The sequence below is a fragment of the Myotis nattereri genome (assembly GCF_964212035.1).
Source record: "Myotis nattereri genome assembly, chromosome: 3".
Lineage (NCBI taxonomy): Eukaryota > Metazoa > Chordata > Mammalia > Chiroptera > Vespertilionidae > Myotis > Myotis nattereri.
This window is the reverse complement of record NC_138077.1, coordinates 97,405,874-97,433,205: the sequence shown is the minus strand read 5'-3', so window position 1 is coordinate 97,433,205 and position 27,332 is coordinate 97,405,874. Positions and strand designations below refer to the sequence as shown.

General features: G+C 37.2%; 1 protein-coding gene across 1 annotated transcript in view; it reads right to left on the bottom strand.

Annotated features, from left to right (window-relative positions):
• ROBO1 (roundabout guidance receptor 1) overlaps nt 1-27,332 on the bottom strand; it is a gene marked incomplete at its 5' end in the record, with an annotated part of 448,967 nt that overhangs the window by 90,698 nt on the left and 330,937 nt on the right. The window contains one exon of the mRNA XM_081087409.1: nt 916-1,040. Within this exon, the coding sequence (XP_080943535.1) occupies nt 916-1,040 (125 nt within the window). The remainder of the gene's footprint in view (nt 1-915; nt 1,041-27,332) is intronic.

Below are 27,332 nucleotides of genomic sequence, written 5' to 3'. Positions count from 1 at the left end.
TGTGTGATTTAAGGAAACAATGAAAGAGGTTAGGAGTATATATATGCATTAAAAATTAATGATAACCCTTCTTTTACAAGTATCAGAAACAAAAGAGAAAAAATTCCCTTTATTGAAGAAGGCAAGTTATTAAGAGATAAGAATAAAAGACTTCCATTTTAAAAACCATTTTATTTTAAAGTTTCCTATTATTTTAAAAGTGAAATTATTTCAAAATTTCCTTTTCATTAAGCTGAAGTCTAACAGTTAACTTAGATTCTGTAAGGGCATACATCTCTATATCATAGTTTCAGGGTATATAGAAAATTATGGTTTATGAAATGTTTAGATAGTATGATTTGATAGTAAATGCTGATCACATAGGATCATTTTAAAAGAATTAGAATATACTGAGCTGTATTTAGCATGATATCTATGTTAAAGAAAATTCCATATTGTCTGATAAAATTTTAATGGATCCATAAAATAAGTGAACAAGACACTTCTAATTGCTGATGCTTTTATAGGTATTGCACTAAATAATTGTCACCTCTGTTTTAAATGTGTATAAGTATAATTTCACATATAATTATAGATATTTGCATAATATAAATTATAACTAATTATGTTGAGAAGAACATTTTTTAATGTTGCTGAATTGGAAATAAAAGTAATTTTATATAATAAAACAATTACTATTCCATATACCACCCTGTGTATCAGGGAGGAAAATTGCTTAGAGAATTAAAACAATGAAGAAAATGTTGTCTTCTCTCTCAATGCAAAAATCTCTATGACACTGAGAATTCACAATTTTTTACAGTGACAGCTATATGACTAAATAATATATTATACATATAAATACACACACATATTTACACATATATACGCCTGGCTCCTATTTTTGCTGATTGAAATAATAGACCAAAACCATACCTGACTCCCCTCTCTCCTCCAAAAAATAGCTGGTTGAGGATTTCCGGTTGCTTCACACTGAAAAGTTACAGTTCGCCCCAAGGCCACAACCTGGTCACGGGGCTTCACAACGAAATGTGGAGGTTCTAAAGGAGATGAAAGAAATCACACTGAATTAAAAGCATGTAGTTATTGTCTTAATTGAGAAATCTGCTGATATCCCAACTGCTGTCGTTATCTTATACAACTTGTTAAGTACGGTAGTCCATAATGTGCGAATTTTCATCCTTAATTCAATTGATGCTTAATTGTAGTATATTTATAGAATGGAATAGGGTTTTTTGTGAAGAGGTATTGGTGTTTTCTTATTTTTATTACCTGACCTTCTAAGGTTAACCTCTAAATTAAAGAGAGTTCTTGAACTACAATTTGACCCCTTACATTAATTCTAAGTAATCCTGAAATTTGATTGAATAACTATCTTTCCTCATTTAGAGTTGCTTAAATGTGAACGGGCTATAATCATACACACAAGAACCTCCTGATGTAGGCAGGTCCTAAGATTACATTAACTCAAAAGCTCCTGAAATGCTACCATGCAAATTATAACCCTTTAAAATCCTTAGTCCAATTACTTGAATAGAAATGCATTTAAAGCAATAGTAGAGTCCAATGCCTCCTTCATTTACATAGGCAAGGGCATGTTCAAACAGAATATATATGGAAATTAGGGCAAATTTGAAACATCTGCTCATCTTGACACTATAAATACTGCCAGCTTTGTCCAAACTGTTTGATTTATACAGACTTAAATGGCCACTTCATTCAGCAGTAAATAGACTGTCAGAAAATTGTCTCAGTTACATCAAGACCAATGGCAGCTGAAAACATTAGGTGTGCTGATGGAGTCACTCCTGGGGGGAGAAAAAATGCTTGTTTGGGCTGTGCTCTATGCTTGGAAAAATGTGCACTGAATGTAAGTCTTTCTACCTTCTGTTTACACTTTTCACATTCATTTCTTATCAACTGTCTGAAACACCTAATTATTCTCCTATCCTCTCATTTCAAATTGAAGGGAATGTTTCAAGCCAGGCATTTGACAGTTTATATAGGGTAGGGTTCTCCTAATCCACTTTTTAAGACTGTTTCATTGTTTCTAACATTTTCCTTAAAAGTCCTTTTAGTTACTTATGTCAATCACTTAGGTTACCTCTATAAAAATGATATTCAGATTATTTCTACTCTGAATTTGCCTCCACAAGAACATTATTTGTTAATGAAGATGAAGATTTGAAAGGGTATTTTTCTCTAGCTGAATATTTCTGGTCAATTAATCTAAGATACACACACAAAAATTTTTATAATATATTTCATGTATACATTATATATATATATATATACACACACACACACATTTTATATATATATATATATATATATATATATATATATATATATTAATTGAAATAACTCTTCAGAAAAGGAAATATGTAAAAGAACTAAACTGAAGATAACATGATGGCAAAACTGAAGAAAGCAATTACATCTCCTAACTTCTTCTATACTCCCTTTTTATTTTTAATTGAGGTTTAGTAGAAATTATACCATTTGACTAGAAAATTATAGGAGAGCCAAAAAATCAGGCCAAATGCCTTCAAAGGTTTTGTAACTTATAGGGAAGAAAATACAAAGTTAGGAGATACAGTTTAGGTTCAATTTGGTAACGCTAAAGTTCTAGCTTATAATTTTTTTAAAAAAACTCTGATTGTAATTGAATGGTTTACTCATGAATTTAGCAAACACTATCATTATCCAGGTATAATAAGCATGGACATCATTGCTTGAGGATTTTCCTCCATATACATCATTCATACAGGAGCACTGGATTCCTTCCTTAAGGGTTGGAGTGATTAATTGATGTAGATATCAGAGGAAAAACTGAAAGGACTGACTGGATAATAAACCAAAGCCAGAAGAGACTTTAATTTGTTTCAATAAGAAACACCAAATTATTAATTAAGTGAATGGGAGAATATAACTTTCCAATATGCAGGGAATTTGGGTAGGAAAGTATAAATATTTTAACCATTTAGACAAGTAAAAACTTCGGGTGGTCTTTTCCTATTTTCAGAAGCATGTCTAATAATGTGTGCCAGAATCCACGTTTCTTTCATAAAATGCCAGCTCTCCTCCAACCTCAAAGACCTACTTGGGAACAAGGGGTGCAAACCCTTATGCTAACTACATTTTCCTGCAGCAATCCTTCCACACAGGATATTCGACTGGAAATGAATTTACTACATTTAAAGGTATATTGTTGAGCCAACATGAACAGTGACATCAGCCACAAGATATGTCTTAGAAATATAACAAAAAATGTACAGGGGTTGGCAAGAATAGGAATACAGTTAGTACATGAAACACAGTTTAATCTTATATTATTATGTATTAATTATTGTATTATTTTCCATTCAACTATAAACCTACTTTTACCCACCCCTGTATGGTAAACAGCAGATGTAAATATATCTCTAATTCATTTAAAAACAATATAAATGAATTAAATACACCTATCAATCCATCTTAATCACCTATCCATTTAGATTGAGAAGGCCGTTCATAATATGCATCTACTTGATGTTTATAATAAAATGTTAAAATATTTTTCAAGGCTATAACATTTAAACTTGCTATAATTAAATATAAATAATCATGGTACTAATATTACATATGGTCAGTGTTGAAAATTTAGAAAATTAGACAAGCAAAGAAAAGAAGAAAAGCAACCTATAATTCAACCATGCAAACTGGACCATACTGTATTCAAATGCAATATCATTTTAATGACTCTTTAATAATCGATATACAAGTTACCTTAAATTATTTAACCAATCCTTTAGTTTTAAATTTGGATTGTTTTCAATTTTCACTATTAAAAATAGTGGTAAGATTAACAGCTTCTCAATTATATTCAAAATTATTTCAACTCACACTTTCTCTAATAGGGCACTTTCCTTGGAAAGCTCACAAACACCGAGCATTAACATCTCAGCCAAACTGAACTTGGGATCTCCACTTATTTAGCATTTTTATGTCAATTTCATTAAGCACTTATTTTCATATTACCTTGTTGTTGAGATCCTATTTGTTGTAGACTGTGTTCTACGCTTATCTTTTTATTGCTAAGAACTATTTATAGACTAAGATTTTATCTACTTCTCAGATATATGGTAGAGAGCTTTACATTTTGTTAAATCTTTTTAACCTGGTTAGGTGTTATTGTTATTCTATCAATAATATTATATAATGTAGATTACATAACACATAATATATAAATATGCAACTCCATTCTTATCCTGTACTTTTGCCTTTATTTTTTATATTTGTTTTAATCATCTATATCTTTGTATATAAAGTTGTATAGAGAAAGCTATTTTTTTTTCAAATAGCCTATTATTATATCGCCATTATTGAACAATCCAATCTATCTGTATCAATATGAAGTGACACCTTTATAATATTTGTGCAGCTTTTTAACTGAAAGAAAAGAGAGGAGATATTTTTAGGGTCAAAATTATTTTCTAACATAACTGCATATGCATACAAAATTCTCCAAAAATGGCATTCCCGCATCCCTTTAAAGAGTGAATGGACCTTCCCCAATGTACTGAACATGACAGTATTTAGGAACCTAATAACTATTTATATGAGAAGAAATGTTTATCAAAGCAAACTTTAATAAATTCTGGGCACATCATATAGTTATTTCTTGCACAAAATGTAGTCAATCTGACACATAGATATGAAAATGAGTGCAAACAACTTGAACTGCAAGGTTATTCACCAATAGGACTTTTAATTACCATTATTGAACACTGTTATAAAATCTCAGATAGACAAACATGAATATGTAAACATGTTTTGAAGAAAAAAGTCCAAATTGTTTTCTGGGCACCTATTTTGGTTTGTTTATCTTATGAGATATAAATTGAAACATTAATTCAACCAAAATACAGACTATCACGTATTTTATCACTCATGAGAGAAAAAAAAATAAGGACTCAGATCACACATCATTCAATAAAACATAAAGTTAGCAACCCATTACCTTTACTCTTTGTCAGTTACCCATACTTCCTGCAGACTTTATTCTGTGCAGTCTGTCTTTGTGGCCAATGACAAGTGAAACATGGAGGCTGATTGGTTGAAGGACATGGAAGGGTATGGATGGAAAGGGGAAGAGAAGTTCCAGTCACAGTGACACGATGATTAGAAGATGGCCAATAAAATGTCAACTTACCAGACACAACTAAAACGAAAAAAAGAAAACATGGAATAAATAAAAATAAAGAAACAGAACGAAACAGAAAAAGTAATAAGATTTGACTTAACAATGATCTTTCTTTTAAAATAAAATAAAGAACACATTAATATTTGAATGCATGGTCCATACTGTCCATGAATGAGTATATTTTGTTAGCATTTTAAGTATAATCATGAATAATTTAAGAACATTAGAAATGAATATTAAAATCTCTTCAATGATTAGATGACAGAGCTACAGTGGATGACAGCTATAAAATTATAAAACACTTCAATGACTACATTTTTTTACTAGATGAAAGGATTAGATAACTATATGTTTAAAGAGGTTTTTTAAAAAAACACTATAAATATTAATTGATAATGTTATGTAGATTAGATATCAAACATCTTAATCAAAGATAAAGAAGTATTATATTCTATAACTCCACCATCCGATTATTTTGTAAAGGTTTATGCTGCCAATAATATTCTATTAAACTGTGTTTCTCATACTTGAATTAGCATACATAATTACCCTAAGGTCTGTTTAAAATACAGATTATGATTCTATAGGTCAGGAGTGTGGCCTGAAATTTTGTGTTTCTAAAAATCACCCGGATGCTGTTGGCCCATGATCACAGGTTGAGTATAAAGGCTATTAAAAGGCCTTATATTTAAATTATTGCATATTTTTAATTGAGAAGACATAAAAAAATGTGAACACATTATGAAAAACACAGAAAATTTTATAACACTATCTAATAAAGTCATAATCATATCTGTTTTCAATGATGAATCATCAGGCATTTTAACATATCAAGTAATACATATTTTAAATACTGGAAAATGATTGTTTTGTTTCATTCTTTTAGAAGTAATGGCAATTCCTACAGTCAAATGTAGAACTTTTGCATAAAAGCCCAGTAGACAACCACAATACATTTTATTCAGATAAGTAATTCCCATTTTAACAAGTTCAAGTTAAAGAGTCTTAATATACATTCCTATAGTTTAAGGAAATGAACTATGCTAAGCACTGCTGCAGTGAAATGATAAAGTTTTAAAAGAGACAAAAGTTACCTATTGTTACCACATATACAAAACTTAAAGGTAACTCAGAAACACATTTTAACTCACACTTTACCTTTAATATGAATGAAATAACTTGTCTTAATTTTTCCTTGAAAGAAAAATACTTTAAGCATACTTTTTCATTCACTCAGGCAAGAAAAGGGAAAATCTTTCTCATTTACTCAAGCATAATGTTTATAATAGAATCACCTATGCTATGCAGATTTGAAAACACAAAGTAAAGCAGACTTGGTTACACTTCTTGAAACCTCAAAAATGATGCCTCATAAATGACAGCAAGAAATTCTTGGAAACTACGAGAGAGAACCTGACAAACTGTAACACAGGATTTTGCTTTAAAAAGCCTCCAAAAGTTGCAGAATCATATTTTGGGGTAATTTGTGAATACATATTTGATCTAATTATACTTTTACAAATCAAGCCTATTTAAAATTGAGAGATAAGAGGGATGATTCCTAAATGTTTTCTAGTATATTTTCAGTAATTTAAAATTCCTTAAACATTTCAAAAATATCCAACATGTTAGAAATAAGAAACTTACTGGAAGGCAGCTCATTTAAAATTAAATAAGTGCATTTTCCTTGCACATAGGTTTTACCAGCAATTAAGTCATAGGTGTTGAATCTTTTATTAATTAAAATCCAATGTGTTTAAGAATTTGCCTGACTGGCATGGCTCAGTGGTTGAGCATTGACCTATGAACCAGGAGGTCACAGTTGGATTCCAAGTCAGGGCACATGCCCAGGTTGCAGGCTCAATCCCCAGTGTAGAGCAGTGTAGAGTATGCAGCAGGCAGCTGATCAATGATTCTCATCATTGATGTTTCTATATTTCTCCCCCGTCCCTTCCTCTCTGGAATGTATATATATATTATATATATATACATGTATATATATATACATGTATATATATATTATATATATATATATATATATATATATATATATAAATTTTTTTTTCAAGACAACTATTTGCATATCGTGTCAATGACAATAATTGTAAAATATTTCATAGTCTCTTAAGGACACTAAAAGTTACCTAAGAACAACATCTAACATAGAAGCTTCTGAAATATAAGTTTTTGAAAGGACTCTATGCTGAATAATCATTTTAACTTTTAGCAACCATTATTCTCAGGAAATGATTCCTCTTATCCAAATGAAAACCTGTCACAATTTAATCCCCTTTTCTTTTGTTCTAGTTTCAGTAAACAATAAAGGAATCAATATTCTCCACATAAAATCCTTTGAGTCATTTGAAGGGAATTATCATCCCAAACTGTCTTTTCTAAAAACTAACGGTAGAATTGTCTCTAAATTTTCTCCTTGTCCTCTCAAGGATTTTCTTTCCATACAGAGTGGGGAACATCTCTACAATAGTTAATGCCCATTATTGTCCAGTTAGGTATGTCCAGAAACAATCAGAGAAAAGCAGAGTCACTTGGCTCCTATTCCTTCATTATATACTAACTAGAGTCCCAGTGCATGAAATTTGTGCACTCAGGAGGGGGGTGTCCCTCAGCCTGACCTGCACCCTCTCACAGTCCAGGAGCCATCAAGGGAAGTCTGACTGATGGTATAGGCCAACTCCCTGTGGGAAGCGGGCCTAAGGTGGCAGTCGGACATCCTTAGTGCCCAACTCAGGACTTCTGGCTGAGCAGCACTTCCCCTGTGGAGGCGCTGACCACCAAGGGGCATCTCCTGCATTGAGTGTCTGCCCCTTGGTGGTCAGTGAGCATCATAGTGACTGGTAGTTCTGCTGTTTGGTCAATTTGCATATTAGCATTTTATTATATAGGACTAGAGGCCCAGTGCACAAAAATTTGTGAACTCGGGGGGGGGGGGGTGGGTGGGATCCTTCAGCCCAGCCTGTGCCCTCTCACAGTCTGGGAACCCTCGGGGGATGACCACCTGCTGGCTTAGGCCTGCTCTCTGAGGGATTAGGCCTAAACTGCCAATCAGACATCCCTCTGGCAGCCCGGGAGCCTTCAGGGGATGTCTACTTGCCAATGGGGAAAAGGCCTAAGCAGTAGTCGGACATCCTTAGCACTGCTGAGGAGGTGGGAGAGGCTCCCACCACCGTGCTGTACTGGCAGCTATCAGCCTGGCTTGTGGCTGAGCAGAGCTCCCCCTATGGGAGCGCATTGACCACCAGGGGGCAGCTCCTGCATAGAGCGTCTGCCCCCTGGTGGTCAGTGTGTGTCATAGTAACCAGTCATTCCCAGTCCTTCTGCTGTTAGAATCAGTTTGCATATTACCCTTTTATTATATAGGATAGAGGCCTGGTTACAGGTGGGGGCTGGCTGGTTTGACCTGAAGGGTATCCCAGATCAGGGTGGGGGTCCCGCTTGAGTGCCTGGCCAGCCTGGGTGAGGGGCTGATGGCTGTTTGCATCTGGTCACACCCCCTTCAGGGTGGGGGTCCCCACTGGGGTGCCTGGCCAGCCTGGGTGAGGGGCTGGCTGATGGCTCTTTGCAGCTGATCACACCCCCTTCAGGGTGGGGGTCCCCACTGGGGTGCCTTGCCAGCCTGGGTGAGGGGCTGATGGCTGTTTGCAGGCTGGCCACACCCTCTTTAAGGTGTGGGGGTCCCCACTGGGTTACCTTTCAGCCTGGCCAAGCCCCCCCTCCCACCCCACCCCCGGCGACGGAAGCTCCCAACCTCTCCTTTTTTTCTTTTTTTTTGGGGGGGGGGGATTTATTTACCTTCTATAATTGAAAGTTTGTAGCCTTGAGAGGAACTCAGAGTGAGCCAGGGCGGGCGGGAGGGAAGCCTCCTGCTTGCTCCAGCTCTGTGGCCATGGACAGCTGAAAGCAGGTATCTGGGGTTTATTTATCTTCTATAGTTAAAACTTTGTTGCTTTGAGTGGAGCTCAGAGCCGGCCACAGCAGGCAGGAAGTTGGCTTCCTCCATCATTGAGGCAACCAAGCTGCCTGCTTGCTCCAGCTCCGTGGCTGCCGGCCGCCATTTTGGTTGGGTTAATTTGCATGTAGTCGCCCTGACTGGCTGGTGGGCGTGGCTTAAGGTGTAGCAAAGGTACGGTCAATCTGCATGTTTGTCTTTTATTAGTGTAGATGTTTGTGATTTATGGGTGGCTTTTCTCTTATCCTTGTAACTCTTCTCAAAAACTTTTCTTCCTGCTTTAAAGCCTGGGGACACCTCTACTCCAACTCCTTCTTCCCTCACAGGAGGAGGAAAAGCCTGTTTATCTCTAATCTATACTAATAAAAGGGTAATATGCTAATTAGACCAGGAGACCTTCTGGGAGACCTTCCGGACAAAGCCATTGTGGCAGGGGTGAGGCAGAGGCTGTTAGGGGAGATCAGGCCAGGAGGGGAGGGGAATTGCGGGTGATCAGGCTGGCAGGGGGGCAGTTTGGGGCGAGCAGGCTGGCAGGGGGGCAATCAGGCTGGCAAGGGGGGGCAGTTGGCGGCAAACAGGCAATCGGGGGGCAGTTGGGGGCAAGCAGGCCGATGGGGGGGCAGTTGGGGGTGATCAGGCTGGCACGGGGGGAAGTTGGGGGCAAGTAGGTCTGCTAGGGGGAGTTGGGGGTGAGAAGGCCAGGGGTGGGAAGTTGGGGGTGTGCAGGCCAGCAGGCGGAGTGGTTAGGGGTGATCAGGCAGGCAGGCAGGTGAGTGGTTAGGAGCCAGCAGTCCCAGATTGCAAGAGGGTTTTCCGACTGCCAGTTTAGGCCTGATACCTGTGGGAAATCCCCCAAGGGTCCCACACTGGAGAGGGTGCACCCGCCCCTGCACAAATTGCGTGCACCAGGCCACTAGTAAAACAATAAAACTCTAAAAGGTTAGTGCTGGAAGTGACCTTACAACTTATCAGTCTACCCTATCCTTTTTGCAGGAGAAACAGAGAACCTAACTTGTTAAATAACTTTCTCAAGGTCACAGATGACTAACCAAAGACTGCATTCCAGGCCACTTGACTAAATCCAAGTCTCTGTACAAATGTTTCAACTGGTTAATCCATTCAGGGAGAACTACAGATGCAATAGAACACAAAATAGAGTTGATTTTACATTTAAGTTGTCATAAGCTGTTTAACCTAAAGTCATTACTACTTACATATAAAAACTATTTTTAAATTCTTTGTGATATTAAAAAACTTTTTAAGAATATTTAGCTATTGTTTAAAAAGACATAGAAAACTAACAGGTGTGAAGAACACAGACTTAAAACCTCTTAAAAAGTTCCCCTTTTGATGAAATAAGAACAATTAACACAGTCATTCTTAAGGGTGGATCAATTTTAATCAAAATACTTAAACTGAAGAAAAGAATACTCTTTTGAAGCATGAGAACAAATAATACTTTAACAAAAATTCTTTTTTTAAGGTAAATAGTGCAAATATATTTTAAGAGATTACAAATGTGCTATTTAATTTTTAAAGCTTTTTTTTCACTATTGGTTTTAGAGAGAGGAAGGGAGAGAGAGAGAGAGAGACAGAGAGAGACAGAGAGAGAGAGAGAGAGAAACATTGATGAGAGAGAGAAACATCAATTGGTTGCCTCCTGTAAACTCCACAACCAGGGATCAAATCTGCAACCAGGTCATGTGCCCTGACAGGGAATGGAACCTGCCACCCTTTGATATACAGGATGATACTGCAACCAAATCGGCCGCATTAGCCAGGGTTAAAAGTGCTATTTAATTTTTTAAACATAGCAATATTATGCAGATTACAATCCATTTCCAGTAACAGATCTCCAGTAATTAGGTGAAGGGTTAGAGGACTTGCTGCAGGCTGAATTTGTAGAAACCATATTGTTTTCACCTAGATTATATTTTCTTATGGGAATGGGGGAACTGTTGAAAGTCTAAATAGCCTATATAATAAAAGCCTAATATGCAAATCAACCCAACGTCTGGATGACTGGTGGAACAACCGGTCACTATGATGTGCACTGACCACCAGGGGGGCAGATGCTCAACACAGGAGCTGCCCCCAGCCCATAGGCCCAAAGCTGGCCAAGGCGGGTGCCAGCGGGGGCCTCCTCGATGCCCCGCAGATAGGCTCTGATCACCGGCCAGGCCTAGGGACCCACCCATGCATGAATTTCATGCATCAGGCCTCTAGTGTATATGTAAATATTTATTATATATATATATTTATTTATATCAGTGATGGCGAACCTATGACATGCATGTCAGAGGTGACATGCATACTCATTTTTTTGGTTGATTTTTCTTTGTTAAATGGCATTTAAATATATAAAAAATATCAAAAATATAAGTCTTTGTTTTACTATGGTTGCAAATATCAAAAAATTTCTATATGTGACACGGCACCAGAGTTAAGTTAGGGTTTTTCAAAATGCTGACACGCCAAGCTCAAAAGGTCCGCCATCACTGATTTATATAAGACATAAATTATATGACTATAAAACGGTTTTTTTTGCATCTAAAAGGACAAAAGGATAACTTTCACTAAAGACAGTTAGAAATAATACAAATATTATATACTTGACTAATAGAGTTTTTTCCCTAAACTACTGTTTAAAAGTTTGGGAGAATTTAGCCTTTCTCTCTCTCTCTCTCTCAAATATATATATTTGTATATATATAGCATAAAAGACTTTCTCTTTTGAATATTACAAGTTATTTAATTACTTTGAAATCTTCTCTCTAAGAATATACACTGTTCAGACAATAATCTTTAGTTATAAATAGGATAAACTAAGAGAGAAAGGAGGTAAAATGGAACGAAGAAAGAGAGCAAGGAAGAAAAGAAGAGAGGGAGGGAGTGGGGCAGGGAGAAAGAAAAGACTCATTTTTTTTTTTCTGTTTGTAATATTTGGGAGACAGAATTCAGAGAGATTATAAATGTTTGAAAAAACTATTCAGAAGCTGGAAGAAGAGACATTTTTTGGTCTGAGAAAATAAATTAGCTGGATAGATACTTGAGTCTTCAAATCAGGTCTATAAATACAATGAGCAGCCAGTCTTGATAACTACTTAGGCCAGACAAGAAGATAATGGGCCTAAATAATAGCACGAATTACTTAGGCAAAGTATAGAAAAGAAGCAGTTAACAGTAAAGGTCAGTGAACCATGGATTGGTTGCCAACTGTGATGTCTCCAGAGGTCTTTAAAAATGGGATTTATATACACTTGGCAACGACAGCTTAGCTATAACCCCATCTGGTAAAGGAATAGAGCAGTTGACTCAAAGAGCTTTCTATGCTATGATTTTAAGAGTTTGGAAATTCAGAGTCAGAGGAGGAGAATGGATATATATCCCTCTGCTCCCAATGTTTTCCCATGATTATTTATATACAAATGCATATTCTACAAGGAAATGCCCTCAAAAATATTTTTTAGTTAATATTACAGTAAGCTGATGAAGTACTTTATACATATAGCTCATATGATAAATTCAGAAGATAACAAATATTGCAGTAAAGTAAAATATTTGCATACTTGGCACAATATTATGACTAAGGTTGTGGTGTTTCTACATTGAGAACTAAATTTTGGAAGGTTAATGGCAATTTGAATTTATACTTATAAGTTATACAAAATGTTGATATTTTTCACTGGTGGCTTTGGCCATACAATTATTTTAAAATGTAATGACAAAATATATATAGGTCATGTTTTCGCAATGGGCAAAAACTAAAACCATTTCTCCTAACAATAGGAAAAACATAGGAATATCTGCTTTCACCACTATTATTCAACATAGTACTAGAAATCCTAGCCATAGCAATCAGACAAGAAGAAAAAATAAAAGGCATCCCAATTGGAAAGAAGTAAAACAGTCATTACTTGCAGATGACATGATATTGTACAAAGAAAACCCTAAAGACTCCACCAAAAAAATTACTAGATTTAATAAATGAATCTGACAATATAGCAGGATATAAAAGTAACAGTCAGAAATTGATGGCATTTTTATACACCAAAAACAAACTCTCAGAAAAAAATAATGAAAAAAAACACAACAATCCCATTCACCATTACATCAAAAAAATTAAGATACTTAAGAATACACTTATCTTCTGGATTTATCGTATGAGCTATGTGTTTGAAGTACTTCATCAGCTTAAGGTAATACTACCTAAAAGGAGGTAAAAGACCTGTACTTGGAAAACTATAGGATGTTGAAAACAGAGATAGAAGAAGATATAAACAAGTGGAAGAATATACTATGTTCATGGTTTGGTAGAATGAACATCATTAAATTGTCCATACTATCCAAAACAATCTATAGATTCAATGCAATCCCCATTAAAATACCAAAGGCATATCTCAGAGATCTAGAACAAACGCTCCAAAAATGTATATGGAACAACAACAACAACAAAAAAAGACCCCAAATAACTGCAGCAATCTGGAGAAAAAAGAACAAAGTTGGAGGGAATCACAATATCAGATATCAAGTTATACTACAAAGCCACTGTAATCAAAACAGCCTGGTACTGGCACAAGAACAGGCATATAGATCAATGGAACAGGACAGAGAACCCAGAAATTAACCCAAGCCATTCTGCTCAAATAATATTTGACAAAGGAGGCAAGAGCATACATTGAAGCAGAGACAGTCTCTTCAATAAATGCTGTTGGGAAAATTGGACAGATATGTGCAAAAAAAAAATGAAACTAGACCACCAACTTACAACACATACAAGAATAAATTCAAAATGGATAAAAGACTTAAATGTAGAATGCAAAACCATAAAAATCTTAGAAGAAACCATAGGTAGCAAAATCTCAGACATCTTTCATTGCAATATGTTTACAGATACATCTACAGCAAAGGAAACTAAGGAGAAAATAAGTAAATGAGACTATATCAAAATAAAATGTTTCTGCACAGCAAAAGAAACCATCAACAAAACGAAAAGAGAGCCCACTGCATGGGAAAACATATTTGCCAATGATACAATTGATAAAGGTGTAATATCCAAAATATATATAAGGAACTCATATAACTTAACAAAAGGAAGAAAATTCAATTAAAAAATGGGCAAAGGACCAATATAGACACTTCTCCAAAAGAGACAGACCGAAGGCCAAGAGACATGAAAAAATGCTCAAAGTCACTATATCATTGGAGAAAGTCAAATTAAAACCACAATGAGATATCATCTCACACCAGTCAGAATGGCTATCATCAACAAATTAACAAATGATGAGTGATGGCGAGGATGTGGAGAAAATGGAACCTTAGTACACTGCAGGTGGGAATGCAGACTGGTGCAGCAACAGTATGGAGTTTCCTCAAAAAATTAAAAATGGAACTCCCATTTGACCTAGTGATCACACTTCTAGGAATATATGCTAAGAAACCTGAAACACCAATCAGAAAGGACATATGCACCCTTATGTTCATAAGCACCATAATTTACAATAGCTATGACTTGGAAACAGCCCAGGTGCCCACCAGCAGATGAGTGGATAAAAAAGCTGTGGTACATTTACACAATGGAATACTACTTGGCAATAAAAAAGAAAGACCTCTTACCATTTGCAACAGCATGGAGGGACCTGGAGAGTATTATGCTAAGGGAAATAAGCCAGTCAGAGAAAGACAAGTTTGATATCATCTCACTCATATGTGGAATCTAGTGAACAAAATAAACCGATGAACAAAATAGATTCAGAGACATAGAAGCATGGAACAGACTGGAATTTCAGAAGGAAGAGGGGGTTGGGTGGGGATTGATTTACCTGGAACTTATATGCATATGTGCATAGCCCATGGACACAGACAAAAGAGTGGTAAAGGCTTGGAAGGGGCGGGGGCAGGGTAGAGGGGATAAATGGGGAAAAAACACACACACAAAGGGCATTTGTAATACATTCAACAATAAAGATAGATTAAAAAAATGTAATGACAAGAGATGTGCACATTATTTGTGTCTAAAATAATTTAAGTATTCTAAATTCCTAAGAGGACTCTATAGAAGATTTCACAGTTAAGTAAATTATCTATGTTTGTAAAAACCCATCCTACCAGTAAATATCAGAGAGCAGCAGTTTTCTTGAATGGGCCACAAATGAAATCTCCTTGACACAGGAATTCTTCTGCTAGTTCAAAGATATTAGTTTCCATTATTACTAGCTAAATAGTAAGGAATCCTTAAATTGATGTCACTTTTTTATCATTTTCATATATTTTTGAATAGCAGAACTCAATTAACAATATGACATACTTGCTATGTAAACATCACATTCCAGAAGAATATGAATAGAGTAAAAGTAGTTAAGTTACACGATTTGGGGTGGGGGGGATTAAACACATTTTTATTAAAATAGAGGAACACTTAAATTTTCAAGCGGTGAAGCTATCTACATTTGAACTGACAAAAACTCAGTCACTGTTAAGCTAGACCAATTATATTCATACATACTGATGAATGACAATATCTCTAATAATTAAAAACCTTTAGAATATTTGAATACTAAGATATGATTTCTTTTTTGGGAAAAGATTAAGTTTAACATAAAAGCCTGTCATTCTGTCTTTCACCTTTTTAGACATAAAAATAGAGCAATTAAGATGGCATTTTTAGACTATATTTAATGGATCCATAAAATACTATGAACTTTTCTCCTCCATTCAAATCTTAGATTATTCTGTAGCTTGATAGTTCTGGAGATAATTCTGGTTGTCACAACTGAAGGGGGTGGTGCTACTAGCATCTAGTGGACAGAGGCCAGGAATGCTGTAAGTATCCCACAATGCACAAGAAGGCTCCCCCACTAAAGGGTGACCCAGCCCAAAATATCAATAGTGCCAGGACTGAGAAACCTCACTGTAGATTATCTATTCAGCCTAAGGTTTAACAGAACACTAACAAATAATTATTCCCCCAAAGATTTAAGAAGTGCCCTGCACAATATCAGCATATCATCGGTACTCAGAAAAAGTTAATATTCTTCCTCTTTTATGTCAGCTCCTAAAAATGTGTCTTTACCAAAAGCAGTTAGTAAATGGTGCAACTTAACTGTTTACCTACTAAAGAGATTAAAACACAAGTATCTAGCAGTCTATGACAATTTGTCTGCCACCTGACAGAATTTCAGGATCATAATTCGAATGGTAATATTCCCTAAATCAATTTAGAAAGCCAGAAACCTATATCTTTTCTCTCCCTCCTCCTTGAGATACACAATCCATTATAAAATTCCATAGCTTTTATTTTCTAACTACATAGGATGATACATATTAATTAATTAGATTTAGTCTGGTAATCATTTTGCAATATATACAAATATCGAATTGTTATGTTCTATACCTGAAATTAATATAATGTTCTATGTCAATGTAATTATTTAAATGCATGACTCATAATTTAATATATTAAATTAACATAGATACATAGTTATTCAGCTAATATATGAACAATTTTCAAACATAAAAAGGATTTGGGGAGGAAATGACTCATGCTACATTTTATTTTCTCAGAGAAAAGCAATGTCAAATAGCCAATATCATCTCTAAAAAGTGATGTGATGCAACCTTTTAGGAACAATCACAATAAATGTCAAATATATACAGTCAGAAATCAAAATATATGTTCATAGTTTGCTATGTAGTATAAAGACATATCTGACCTCAATTTTCTCACCTATAAAACTTGCCAAAGTAAATGATTTGTAAGCTCCATACATGTTTAACATTCAAGATCTCAACACTGCAGTACAGAAATTATATAATTTAACATTAATTTCCAAGTAAACTAAATCAGGCCAATTTATTTATTATCAATTATATTTAGTAATTTAGTACATTTGGGAAAAACACAAGAGCACACCTCATCTCTTTATTAATGCCCTAAAAAGAAGACTGTTTGAAACCATTCACAAAGATAACTTTTTAAAGCATATCATATATTTTTAAATATGTTTTTATTGGTTTTGGAGAGAGGGAGAGAGAGAGACAGAAACATCATTGAAAGAGAATCATCAATTGGCTGCCTCCTGCATGCCCTCTACTGGGAATTGAGCCCACAACCCTGGCATGTGCCCTGACAAGGAATTGAACCATGACCTACTGGTTCATGGGTCAGTGATCAACCACTAAGCCATACCAGCTGGGCAGGCATATCATATTTTTAAATTACTGAAATAAGGCTCAGAGGATGCCAGCTTCTGCATAATAGTGAAGTACTCTAATAATGACCCTGATGCTTGGTATGCTGGAAGGATTTGTGAATCTACTGGAATAAGTACTGTTTAGCATAATTATTACTGTCTTGTATACCTATAAAACATTTAAAATAATTAAAAAATCAATACATATGGATACATAAAAAGTCAAATTTTTCAGTTATCTTTCATCCTTAATTTATCTAGGATTCCCCATAGGAAGAAATGTGTCCTTAATGGCAAATAGTCGGCTTTACCAAAAATTTGCTTTATGATAATTTGCTTTATGATTATTCTCTTTTAAACAATGAATTATCTCAATCACTATTTCCTAACAATTCTACATAAAATAGAATATAGTAATGTGAAATAAGGTAGAATTAATTATTTTTACATTAAGTTATATACAACATTACAAAATAATTCTAAGTTATGTGAGATTAAGTTATGTTAGCAATGAATATGTTTTAAAATGAGCTACTTGTCAATGTCTAGAGGGAAAAAAACAATTTACTTTTCTAAATTTCATCCTCATACTGAGTATTCAGATTGTACAGATACACACCACTCAATTACATATTTCTATTTCCACATCGATGCAGTCATTTGAGCATGTAGGTTGCTAAAGACAGTTGCTAAGTCATATATCTATAGCATTGGTCCAAGAAAGCCTTGTCCTCTGTTATGTAGACGAATAAATCACAGTAAAGCTCAGAAAATAATGGAAGGCCCATGGTGTGCTATTTACTGGTGTGGAGCAGTGTCATTATTTGTCACAGAATCATCTTATGTATCAATTATTTCCTGTAGCTGACTGCTCTACTTTTTTCTTCAAGCACTTGCTTGGCACACACATTAAGAGAGTGCTTCAAATTCTCTGTAGGAAGGCCATGTGGTGAATGCCTTTCCTTTGAATAATTTTTAAGATTTACATCAGTTTGTTTGAAATAACTGAAAGCAACCAAAAACCTTTATGAGTGAATGAAAGAAATCTAAGATAATGTCACATCTTCAACAGTCATTAGGGTTAAAACGGCTATTTCTGAAAGGCTATAAGAACACAAGAAGTTCTTTACTTTGTCCTTCCTACAGAAAAAAAAAAGAAAAAGAAAAAGAATCATAGGCCATAATGCTGCTGAGTCTCAATCAAATCAAATAGCATAAAAAACCAGCAGGAGTGGAGCTCAGCATCCTATTTACGCCCCTGGATCAGAACAGTTAGGAGAGGGAGCCATTCTCACAAATCATTCTCTTGTTAAATTCTGCAGTGGGACTTCATTAAAGCTCTTGGCTGATGGCATTTCACTCTCAGCCTGCTCACAAAGCGCTCAGCTTGGCAACACTGATTCTTTAAAAGTCTCCACACACACACTGTCTCCTTGGGTTTTCTTTTTACAACCACACATCTTTTTCTCCTCAGCCCTTCATATCATCTACTGATTTTTTTTTAAAAAAAAAATCATTACTTAAACTAGAAGATAAACAACTGCAGCAACAATAACAACAAAAAATCACCAAAAAATCTACTACAATAAATTCTATAAGGGAGGCTTTTTGAATAAGACTCTTGAGTTTAGCATTAAAAGTTGCAGTAAAGGGATGAACAAAATAGGTCCAGAGGCATGGATGCATGGAACAGAATGAGAGATCTGAGGGGAGGGTGGGGGCTGGGAAGAGATTAACCAAAGAACATATATGCATATATTCATAGCCCATGGCCATAGACAATAGTGTGGGGAAGGCCTGGGGTGGGGCGGAGGCTGAGTATAGGAGGGCAACGGGGGGGGGGGGGGGGGGGAATGGAAGACATCTGTAATATTGTCAATAATTAAAACAAAGTAGCAATACATATACCAGGAGATAGCACGTAAATATAACACTGTGATACATAAATATACATTATAATTATATATGAATATAATTACATATAAAATTATATAATTATAATTTATAATCATATATAAACATATATAATTATATATATTAATATATAATATAATATTAATTATATATATAAATGTAAATATCCCCAACCTCCAAAGCACTATTTACTATAGCACCATGGGCCTCTGTAGATTATAGCCACATGTCATGAAGAATCATTCCCCAAAGAACCAGTCTACTTCATCTTGTCAGAGTCTGGCACAAATGTCACATACATATCAAGGTTCTTAAAGTATTCTAGTAAAGCTTTTGGGGACTTACAATATGTGTTTCATCAAAAATGCTGATGAACTCACAGTTCTTAAGCAGGACCTTGCATTGTAGTAAACCTAACTTGAACCTGCAAAAAGGCCCCTTGACACAGTTAGTTTTGGCTTTGACTCAAATAGCCACATTAATGGACAGAAACAATGAACTATTATACTGCCAGCTTTTCCGAAATCAGCAATTCAAGGAAACTGTTCCAACAAATGATTTAAATGAAGTCTACATCAAAGAAAGGGAACTCAGAACTGAAAGCCCAGCTTTTTCTCTCGTTACTTCTTTTATGCCTGGATATCATACAAGCTCTAAAAAGTCATATGACTCTTATGCAAAGATCTCATATGCTGATAGGAAGCTGAACATAGCAAGCCCTATGTACAGAAACCAAAAATTTATAAAACGTGCCTTCTTTCCCCCATAGTTTGTTTTTGAATGCAGGTTTATTAAATTTTATCTCCTACTACTGGCGATGGAAGTCACAGCAACCTATATTTATATTCTGCAACAGTTATTTAGTGACCCATGTGGTTTGGTTATCTTCACAGTTGTTACTTCACACCTTAGGAAACGGTCAAAGGCACAGACACATATTTATTTTCATGGATTATGCCTTCGGATCCATTTTCAAGACTATTAAAGTTTTAGGTTATATGGAAGGTATTACTGGGAACCATCTATCCAAATTATTTTTATCTCCAATTAATTCAATTGTTCCAATATATGAATTATATTTATTCAAGGAGCAGGGAAGGGATTCAATATAATTGATTCTATCAGGAAATTTACCAGCAGTGAACATACCAGGAGGGATATTAATTATGTTTAGAGGTTAAAGAAAATCATGTTAATTATGGACCTGTTTAACAACAAAAAAACCTTCATTATTTGGGTCTCAAATGCATATGTATGTATGTGCATCATGTAAACATAATAAACACAAACAAAAGTATTTTTAACTAAATACAGAGTTCATGTAATATAGTTCAGTTATCTGTTGTCTGAGGCAACTAGAATAACCATGTACCACAGTTGCAGAAGCCTTGAGAGTCATGGCTTATTGAAAAGTACTTATTGCATGTATGCCTATGCAAAGTCCTGTGGGAGATGCACACATACCCCAGAGCCTAGTCCTTTCCTACAGCTAGCGATAAGAGCACTGAAGGCACATGAAGTCTTCATTCTGGCACACACAAAGAAGCACACTGAAGTGACCTCCTCTGTCTTCTATCATCATTGCTTCCTCTTTTATTAAGCATTTAAATGCTTCAAATAATGTGCTCAAAATGTCATATTTAGTAGCTCATTTAACCCTCAAAACAAACTTGTAAGTTAGACATTTTCACACATTTTACTGTTGAGAAAACTGAAAACCAGAAATTAAATAACTAGACATTCAGCATTTGAATCCAATTATGTCTGCCAGAAAAGACTGTACTATTGATTTGGTTTTACAGAATGTTTGCTAAAAGCAGCCACGGGGGTGGGGGGGGGGGCGAGATTTCTCTTTTAAAACACTTTCCAGAGAAATATTGAGGAGTAATTTTCAAAGATAGATTTCAATATCAAAGAGACACAGAAATAATCTCTGCGGAAAAATGAAACAATTACCAAACTCTACATTAATTAGCTAAAAAAATTTAAAAAAAAAATTAAATCTCCCCTGGCCAGGTGGCTCAGTTTGTTGGACCATCATCCAGTATGCCAAAGAAAGGTTGCGGATTCAATCCTCGGCCGGGTACCAATTGATGTTTCCGTCTCATATCTCTCTCTCTCTCTCTCTCTCTCTCTCTCTCTCTCTCTCTCTCTCTCTCCCCCCCCCTTCTTCCCTCTCTCCCTCCTCCATTTCTTCCTTCCAGTCAAGTGAGGTAGGCATTAAAATGCAGTAAAGGTGGCAATAGTATCCGACGGGTACATGAATGGAGCAATTCCTAACATGCATTGGTGTGGGGACTGTCTGCAAAGCTTCTTGAAGGATTCTTACTTGATTTGAGTCCAAGGATAAGAGTAAGTAGCAAGTAGAAGAAGGGCCAAGGCATTTTAGACCAACATAAGGAAAAGCCCAGAGGTAAGCTACATAACATGTGCATGAAAATATGTAAACAATATAGTGATCCTAGGCTGAAGGGAGGCCCCTTGACACAGTTAGTTTTGGTTTGGACTCAAATAACCACATTAACGGTCAGAAACAATTAGAGAAGAGGTCAGCAGCAGAGCGCTATCAAGCATTTTGGATGTTATCCTGGAGAGATGGGAACAATGAGAACTTTTTTGGATACAATTAATGTAACTAAATTTATGTTTTAGGCAGATAAACACGTTGTGTGGAGAATGGAGTCCATGTGCCAAGATGGAGGAAAGGAACTGGTTAGAGGTTAACCATTTCACTGTTAGAGAGAGGAAAGAGGGCTGCATTAAAACAATAATAAGAAATAAGTGAGTACAGGCTGGCCCCACATCACCCACGCTATCTACTGACGAGCATCTGCAGTTACACTGCCTTCAGCTGCATGTAGACCACGAGACACCTGAGCTCTGACGCCTCGTCTCCTCCCACTTTCACTGCATCACTATTATTTCCTGTGAATAAACAATCACATTCTGAGTTAGCAGAAACTTAAACGCTTAGCCAGACCCCTGATAGCTGCTTCTTGCTACACTGAAAGTTCTACCTGCTGTGCAATCCCCAGTCTATTGACATCTCATAGGAGTCAATAATAAACTTCAGTCCCCAAGTTATTTCAGCAAAGCTTCTGTGTGAAGCATGAGGTTCGCATGCAGCAAGGAGAAAGGCTCTAGAAAACATCCCATTAGTAGTAAAAAAGTCAGCCAAAAGACAGGAGTCTCTTTTCCTACCACAGTGCCTCCCCAGTCTCGTGTCAATCTCAGACTTTAAGGCTCAGCCTTCCAGAAGCTGTCAGTGGCTAATCAGCCCTAATGAGGAAGGCTCTGTCCCTTCACTGTACAGTAGACATAAATACTGATGGGAAAATAACAACTCTCCAGACAGAAGACAATGCACTTTCTTTGGGTCATTCATTGGAACATTCCTTATTATATGTCTACAATATCATTTAAAGAGATAGTGACATCCTCATGATATCATATTTTGTAATTTTAGAATTAAAACAGGTGATGACATTGAGAGAATGGAGCAATATCACATCAAGAGAAGAAAGATGAAGCACTTAGGAGAAAAGAGCAGGGATTGCACAAAATCCTATTTGTCTAGGAACAGAGAATCATCTGGTTCAGAGATGCGTGGCATCTGCCTTTTCTTTTAACAGAGCAGTTGCTGAAAGGGCATAGAAGCAACTGTTTCTTGAGCTACAAAGAATCACTGGTCCCTGTGAGAGGCCTGCAGAGCAGTGCAGTGGGGTGTGAAGTAAGATCTAAATGTCCAGCTTCCAGTGTCTGACTGGCCCAGCACTCGAGGCTACAGGGAAACGGGAGGACTAAATGTCTTTTAGTTCCTATTGAAAGAGAGACAAACAAAAATGGGATCAGATTTTCTTAATGTTTCAACGCAGTGAAGATAACATGTGATTGCCTGGGAAGTGACTGGTGTATGGAAGTCAGTTTTCAGTTTGGTTTCCTGTGACAGGCATGTGGTGGGAACATGATCACTCTGGTGAGAGAGAGACACAAATTTACTCTGGAAATGAAATTTTAACAGTAATAAGAGCTGCTTTATCTGTAAAATTGCAAAGGGAATGGAAGGATTAACAATGCCATCTAGTTTGCCTTGTTTAAGCAATGAGTATCCCTTAAGCAAAGAGGCACAGGAATTCTTAGAGACAGACAGCAAACTTGGAAATGGGAGAAATGTAGAGTTTCAACTGTATGTGGCATTATCTTCTATGTTTCTTTTGGGATATCACTCCTCAAAAATGAAATTATTTAAAATGCTACCAAAATGATCGTCATAATAAAAAATAATTACTAGTTTAAAAGATTTGTTACCAATACTATTGTAAATAAAATTATTTTTCTTCCTATATTTTTCTTTTAATTATTTTGAACCTACATCCATTATGCTTTTCTTAAAGGCTACCGGCAGCCAAAGAAAAAACAAAACAAAACACAAAAAACCCGCGCAAAAAACCCCACTCACTTTTTAAATTAACCATGAATTTGGTTAAAAAGAAAAATAAAAACAGTAACAAATTTAAGTGGGCTGTCATGTAATTCCAAGAAGAACCCCAAGGCCCACGTGGCAAGCATATAATAGAGGTCTAGTAGGTTTCGATTAAGATAGTAAAATGTAAAACAAACCTGCTACAAGTCTTGGAACACCAAGCAGAGGCATAAATTTCAGTGTTAGTGGCACACTGTTTAAAAACCTGGCAGGGCACCTCTATGCATCTATTTTGTTCTGGTTAGAGTTTATATTTTATAGGCATGTCACAACCTATAAAATGGTTATAAATATCACAGTCTATATCTTCTCTGTACGAGATGGAGCCTTATGCAATATGAAACACTAGTTCAGAGGATAATTCTTTCCTACCAAGACAGAGCCAGCAATCCCAACACTTGTCAAAATGAGACATTAAAGTGCAAATATTACAATGAAATAAAGCAAAACTGAGGTGACATGTCTTTACAAAGATGTCTGATTCTGTTTGTGTATTTTAACTTCACAGAGAGAATTCTTGAGGAGGTGGGTAGATATTATACCTATGGAGGAAAAATCAGGATACACTCTAAGTATAAATACAACGGCACTGATGGTTTAAAATTATAGGTAATAAACCTTTGACTTTTCCAGGAAATAACAGAACATCATATGCAGGTTAAATGAATTTTCTGATTAACAAGGATTTAAGCAGAAAGACTTTCTCTGTTGTAATTATTCTGAACAGCATTACTTCACCATTTTTTATTGGTCATGTAACAGACATTATTTTTTAATAGGTCAAGTTACTACACAGCCTTTGAGTCTCCTCTGACAGTTTCAATGACACAACAAAATTGACATGAAAATTAAAGGAATCTCGATGTTCCTTTTATTGACTAAACATTAACAGAGGTCTGGATGTATATATTTTTAATCAGAAGCTTCCTCATAGTATCAAATATTACCAAAATTTACCTTTTTTCATCTTCTACATTATAAATAATTAATATTTTTATTGTATTCAGTGGTTTTTGGATTCTGCCTTCCAAGAAAAAGTAATCCAAACAATACTATGTGAGATACGTATGTGGTGTGGTTTTAGGGGTGAAGAGACTTGCTGTTAATGGGATGTGACCTCATATTTTACTGGCAGCTGAATTGTTAACTTCCAAGTAGTCATGAAGGAGAAGAGCAGTTTTTGAGGATATCTGCTCCTGGATAATCTTACTAGTCCCAAAACTAATTACCAGAAAACACCCCTAATTTATAGAAAGATAACCTGAAATGCTGAGAATCCAAACAATTAGAAAACAGTCACTTTTAGAGTTAAGAGAACCAGAATAGGGATCAAATATCTGTTGCTGAACATTTTTCCATAACAATAACACTGCATTGCAAATAAATGTAATTGTTTTTATTCATTTCTGTTCCCAATGGTCATAATTTTCATTATTTTATATAGTTACCTTGCAAAACGTCAGCATAAATCTAGCACGAGTTTTGATGGCATTAACAAAATCCAACACATTTACTATAAAATCTAATAAGGTGTTTTTTTAATGAAAATGTAATATTTTATATTAGAAAAGTTTTAGTTAATGTTATGTAATAAATGATCATTACTATATTCTCATTTAACATTTCTCAGTTACAATAGCAAAGAAAAATGATCTGTCTAGAGTTATATAAACATTACTATTTTCCTTACAAAATAACCAATAATTATTAAAAGTAAGCAATAAAGCTATCAATAATAACACTAATCCTATCTAATAAAAGAGAAACATGGTAATTAGCCGTACCTCCGCTACCCTTCCCATTGGCTAATCAGGGCGATATGCAAATTAACTGCCAGCCAAGATGGCAGCCGGCAGCCAGGCTTGCTTGCTTCAGTGACGGAGGACTCCAACGTTCCCTGCCTGCCGCTGCCAGCCTCTGAGCTTGCAGTTTGAAACATTGTTACAAATATAGAAGCTAAACAAAACCCCAGAACCTGTTTTCAGCCAGCCGGGATCTCAGAGCTGGAGTTGAAACAGTGTTTCGATTATAGAACCCAAACAAACCAGATACCTGCTTTCAACAGCCGAGGCCTAAGAGTTGGAGCCAAGCCTCAGAGCTAAAGCTGGCCCAGAATAAAAAGAAAAAAGGAGTGGTTGGGAGCTTCAGTCACCCGACAGCCTGAAAACTGCCCTCAGCCCCTCACCCAGACTGGCCAGGCACCCCAATGGGGACCCCCACCCTGAAGGGTGTGTGACCAGCTACAAACAGCCATCATCCCCTCACGCAGGCTGGCTAGACACCCCAGTGGGGACCCCCACCCTGATTCAGGACACCCTTCAGGGCAAACCAGCCAGTCCCCACCCGTGCACCAGGCCTCTATCCTATATAGTAAAAGGGTAATATGCCTCCCAGCACCGGTATCAGCGGAGCCACGAGGCCTCCCGGCACCGGGATCAGCGTGGCAGAGGGCAGCGCCGAAACCCCCTGATCGCCTTGCGGCTCTGTGTGTGACAGGGGGTGGGGCCACAACCTCCCTATCTGCCCTGCTCTGTTCCTGACAGGGGAAGGTACCCCAACCCCCTGATCAGCCCTGCTCTGTGCCTGATGGGGGGAGCTCCTCAACCCCCTGATCGCCCTGTGGCTCTGTGTGTGACTGGGTGCGGCGCCCCTACCCCCCCGCCCCACGGGCCCTGCTCTGTGTGTGATGGGGTAGAGCCATAACCTCCCCATCAGCCCTGCCCTGAGTGTGACAGGGTGCGGCGCCCCAACCCTCTGATCCGCCCTGCTCTGTGTGTGACAGGGGGCGGTGCCCCAACTCCCCTATCGGCCCTACTCTGTGAGTGACGGGGGGAGCTCCCCAACCCCCTGATGGGCCCTGCTCTGTGCGTGACAGGGGGAGCTCCCCAACCCCCTGATCGACCCTGCTCTGTGCGTGATAGAGTACGGAGCCCCATCCCCCCTGATGGGCCCTGCTCTGTGAGTGATGGGGCAGCCCCCCAACCCCCTGATTGGCCCTGCTCTGTGCGTGACAGGGGGTGGCGCTGCAACCTCTCCATCGACCCTGCCTTGAGTGTGACAGGGGGTGGTGCCCCAACTCCCCAATCAGCCCTACCCTGAGCGTGACTGAGGGTGGCATCGCAACCTCCCGATCTGCCCTGCTCTGTGTATGACAGGGGGCGGTGCCCCAACTCCCCAATCGGCCCTGCTTCTGAGCCCGACCAGGGGCTGCACCTAGGGATTGGACCTGCCTTCTGCCACCCGGGAGCAGACCTAAGCCAGCAGGTCGTTATCTCCCGAGGGGTCCCAGACTGCGAGAGGGCACAGACCGGGCTGAGGCACCCCCTTCCCCCCGAGTGCACAAATTTTTGTGCACTGGGCCTCTAGTATATAATAAAAGCCTAATATGCAAATTGTTCCACCAGAAGTTTGACTGCTCGCTATGACATGTGCTGACCACCAGGGGGAAGCACAGATAATGGAGGGCACTGGCAGCAGGCAGCAGTAGAGGCACTGCCAGCCCCGATGGGCTCCAAGGAGAGTGGGACCGTGGAGGGATGGTGGAGCAGGTGAGTGGGAAGTGCCAGGCCATGGAGGGTTGCCAGGTGGGGC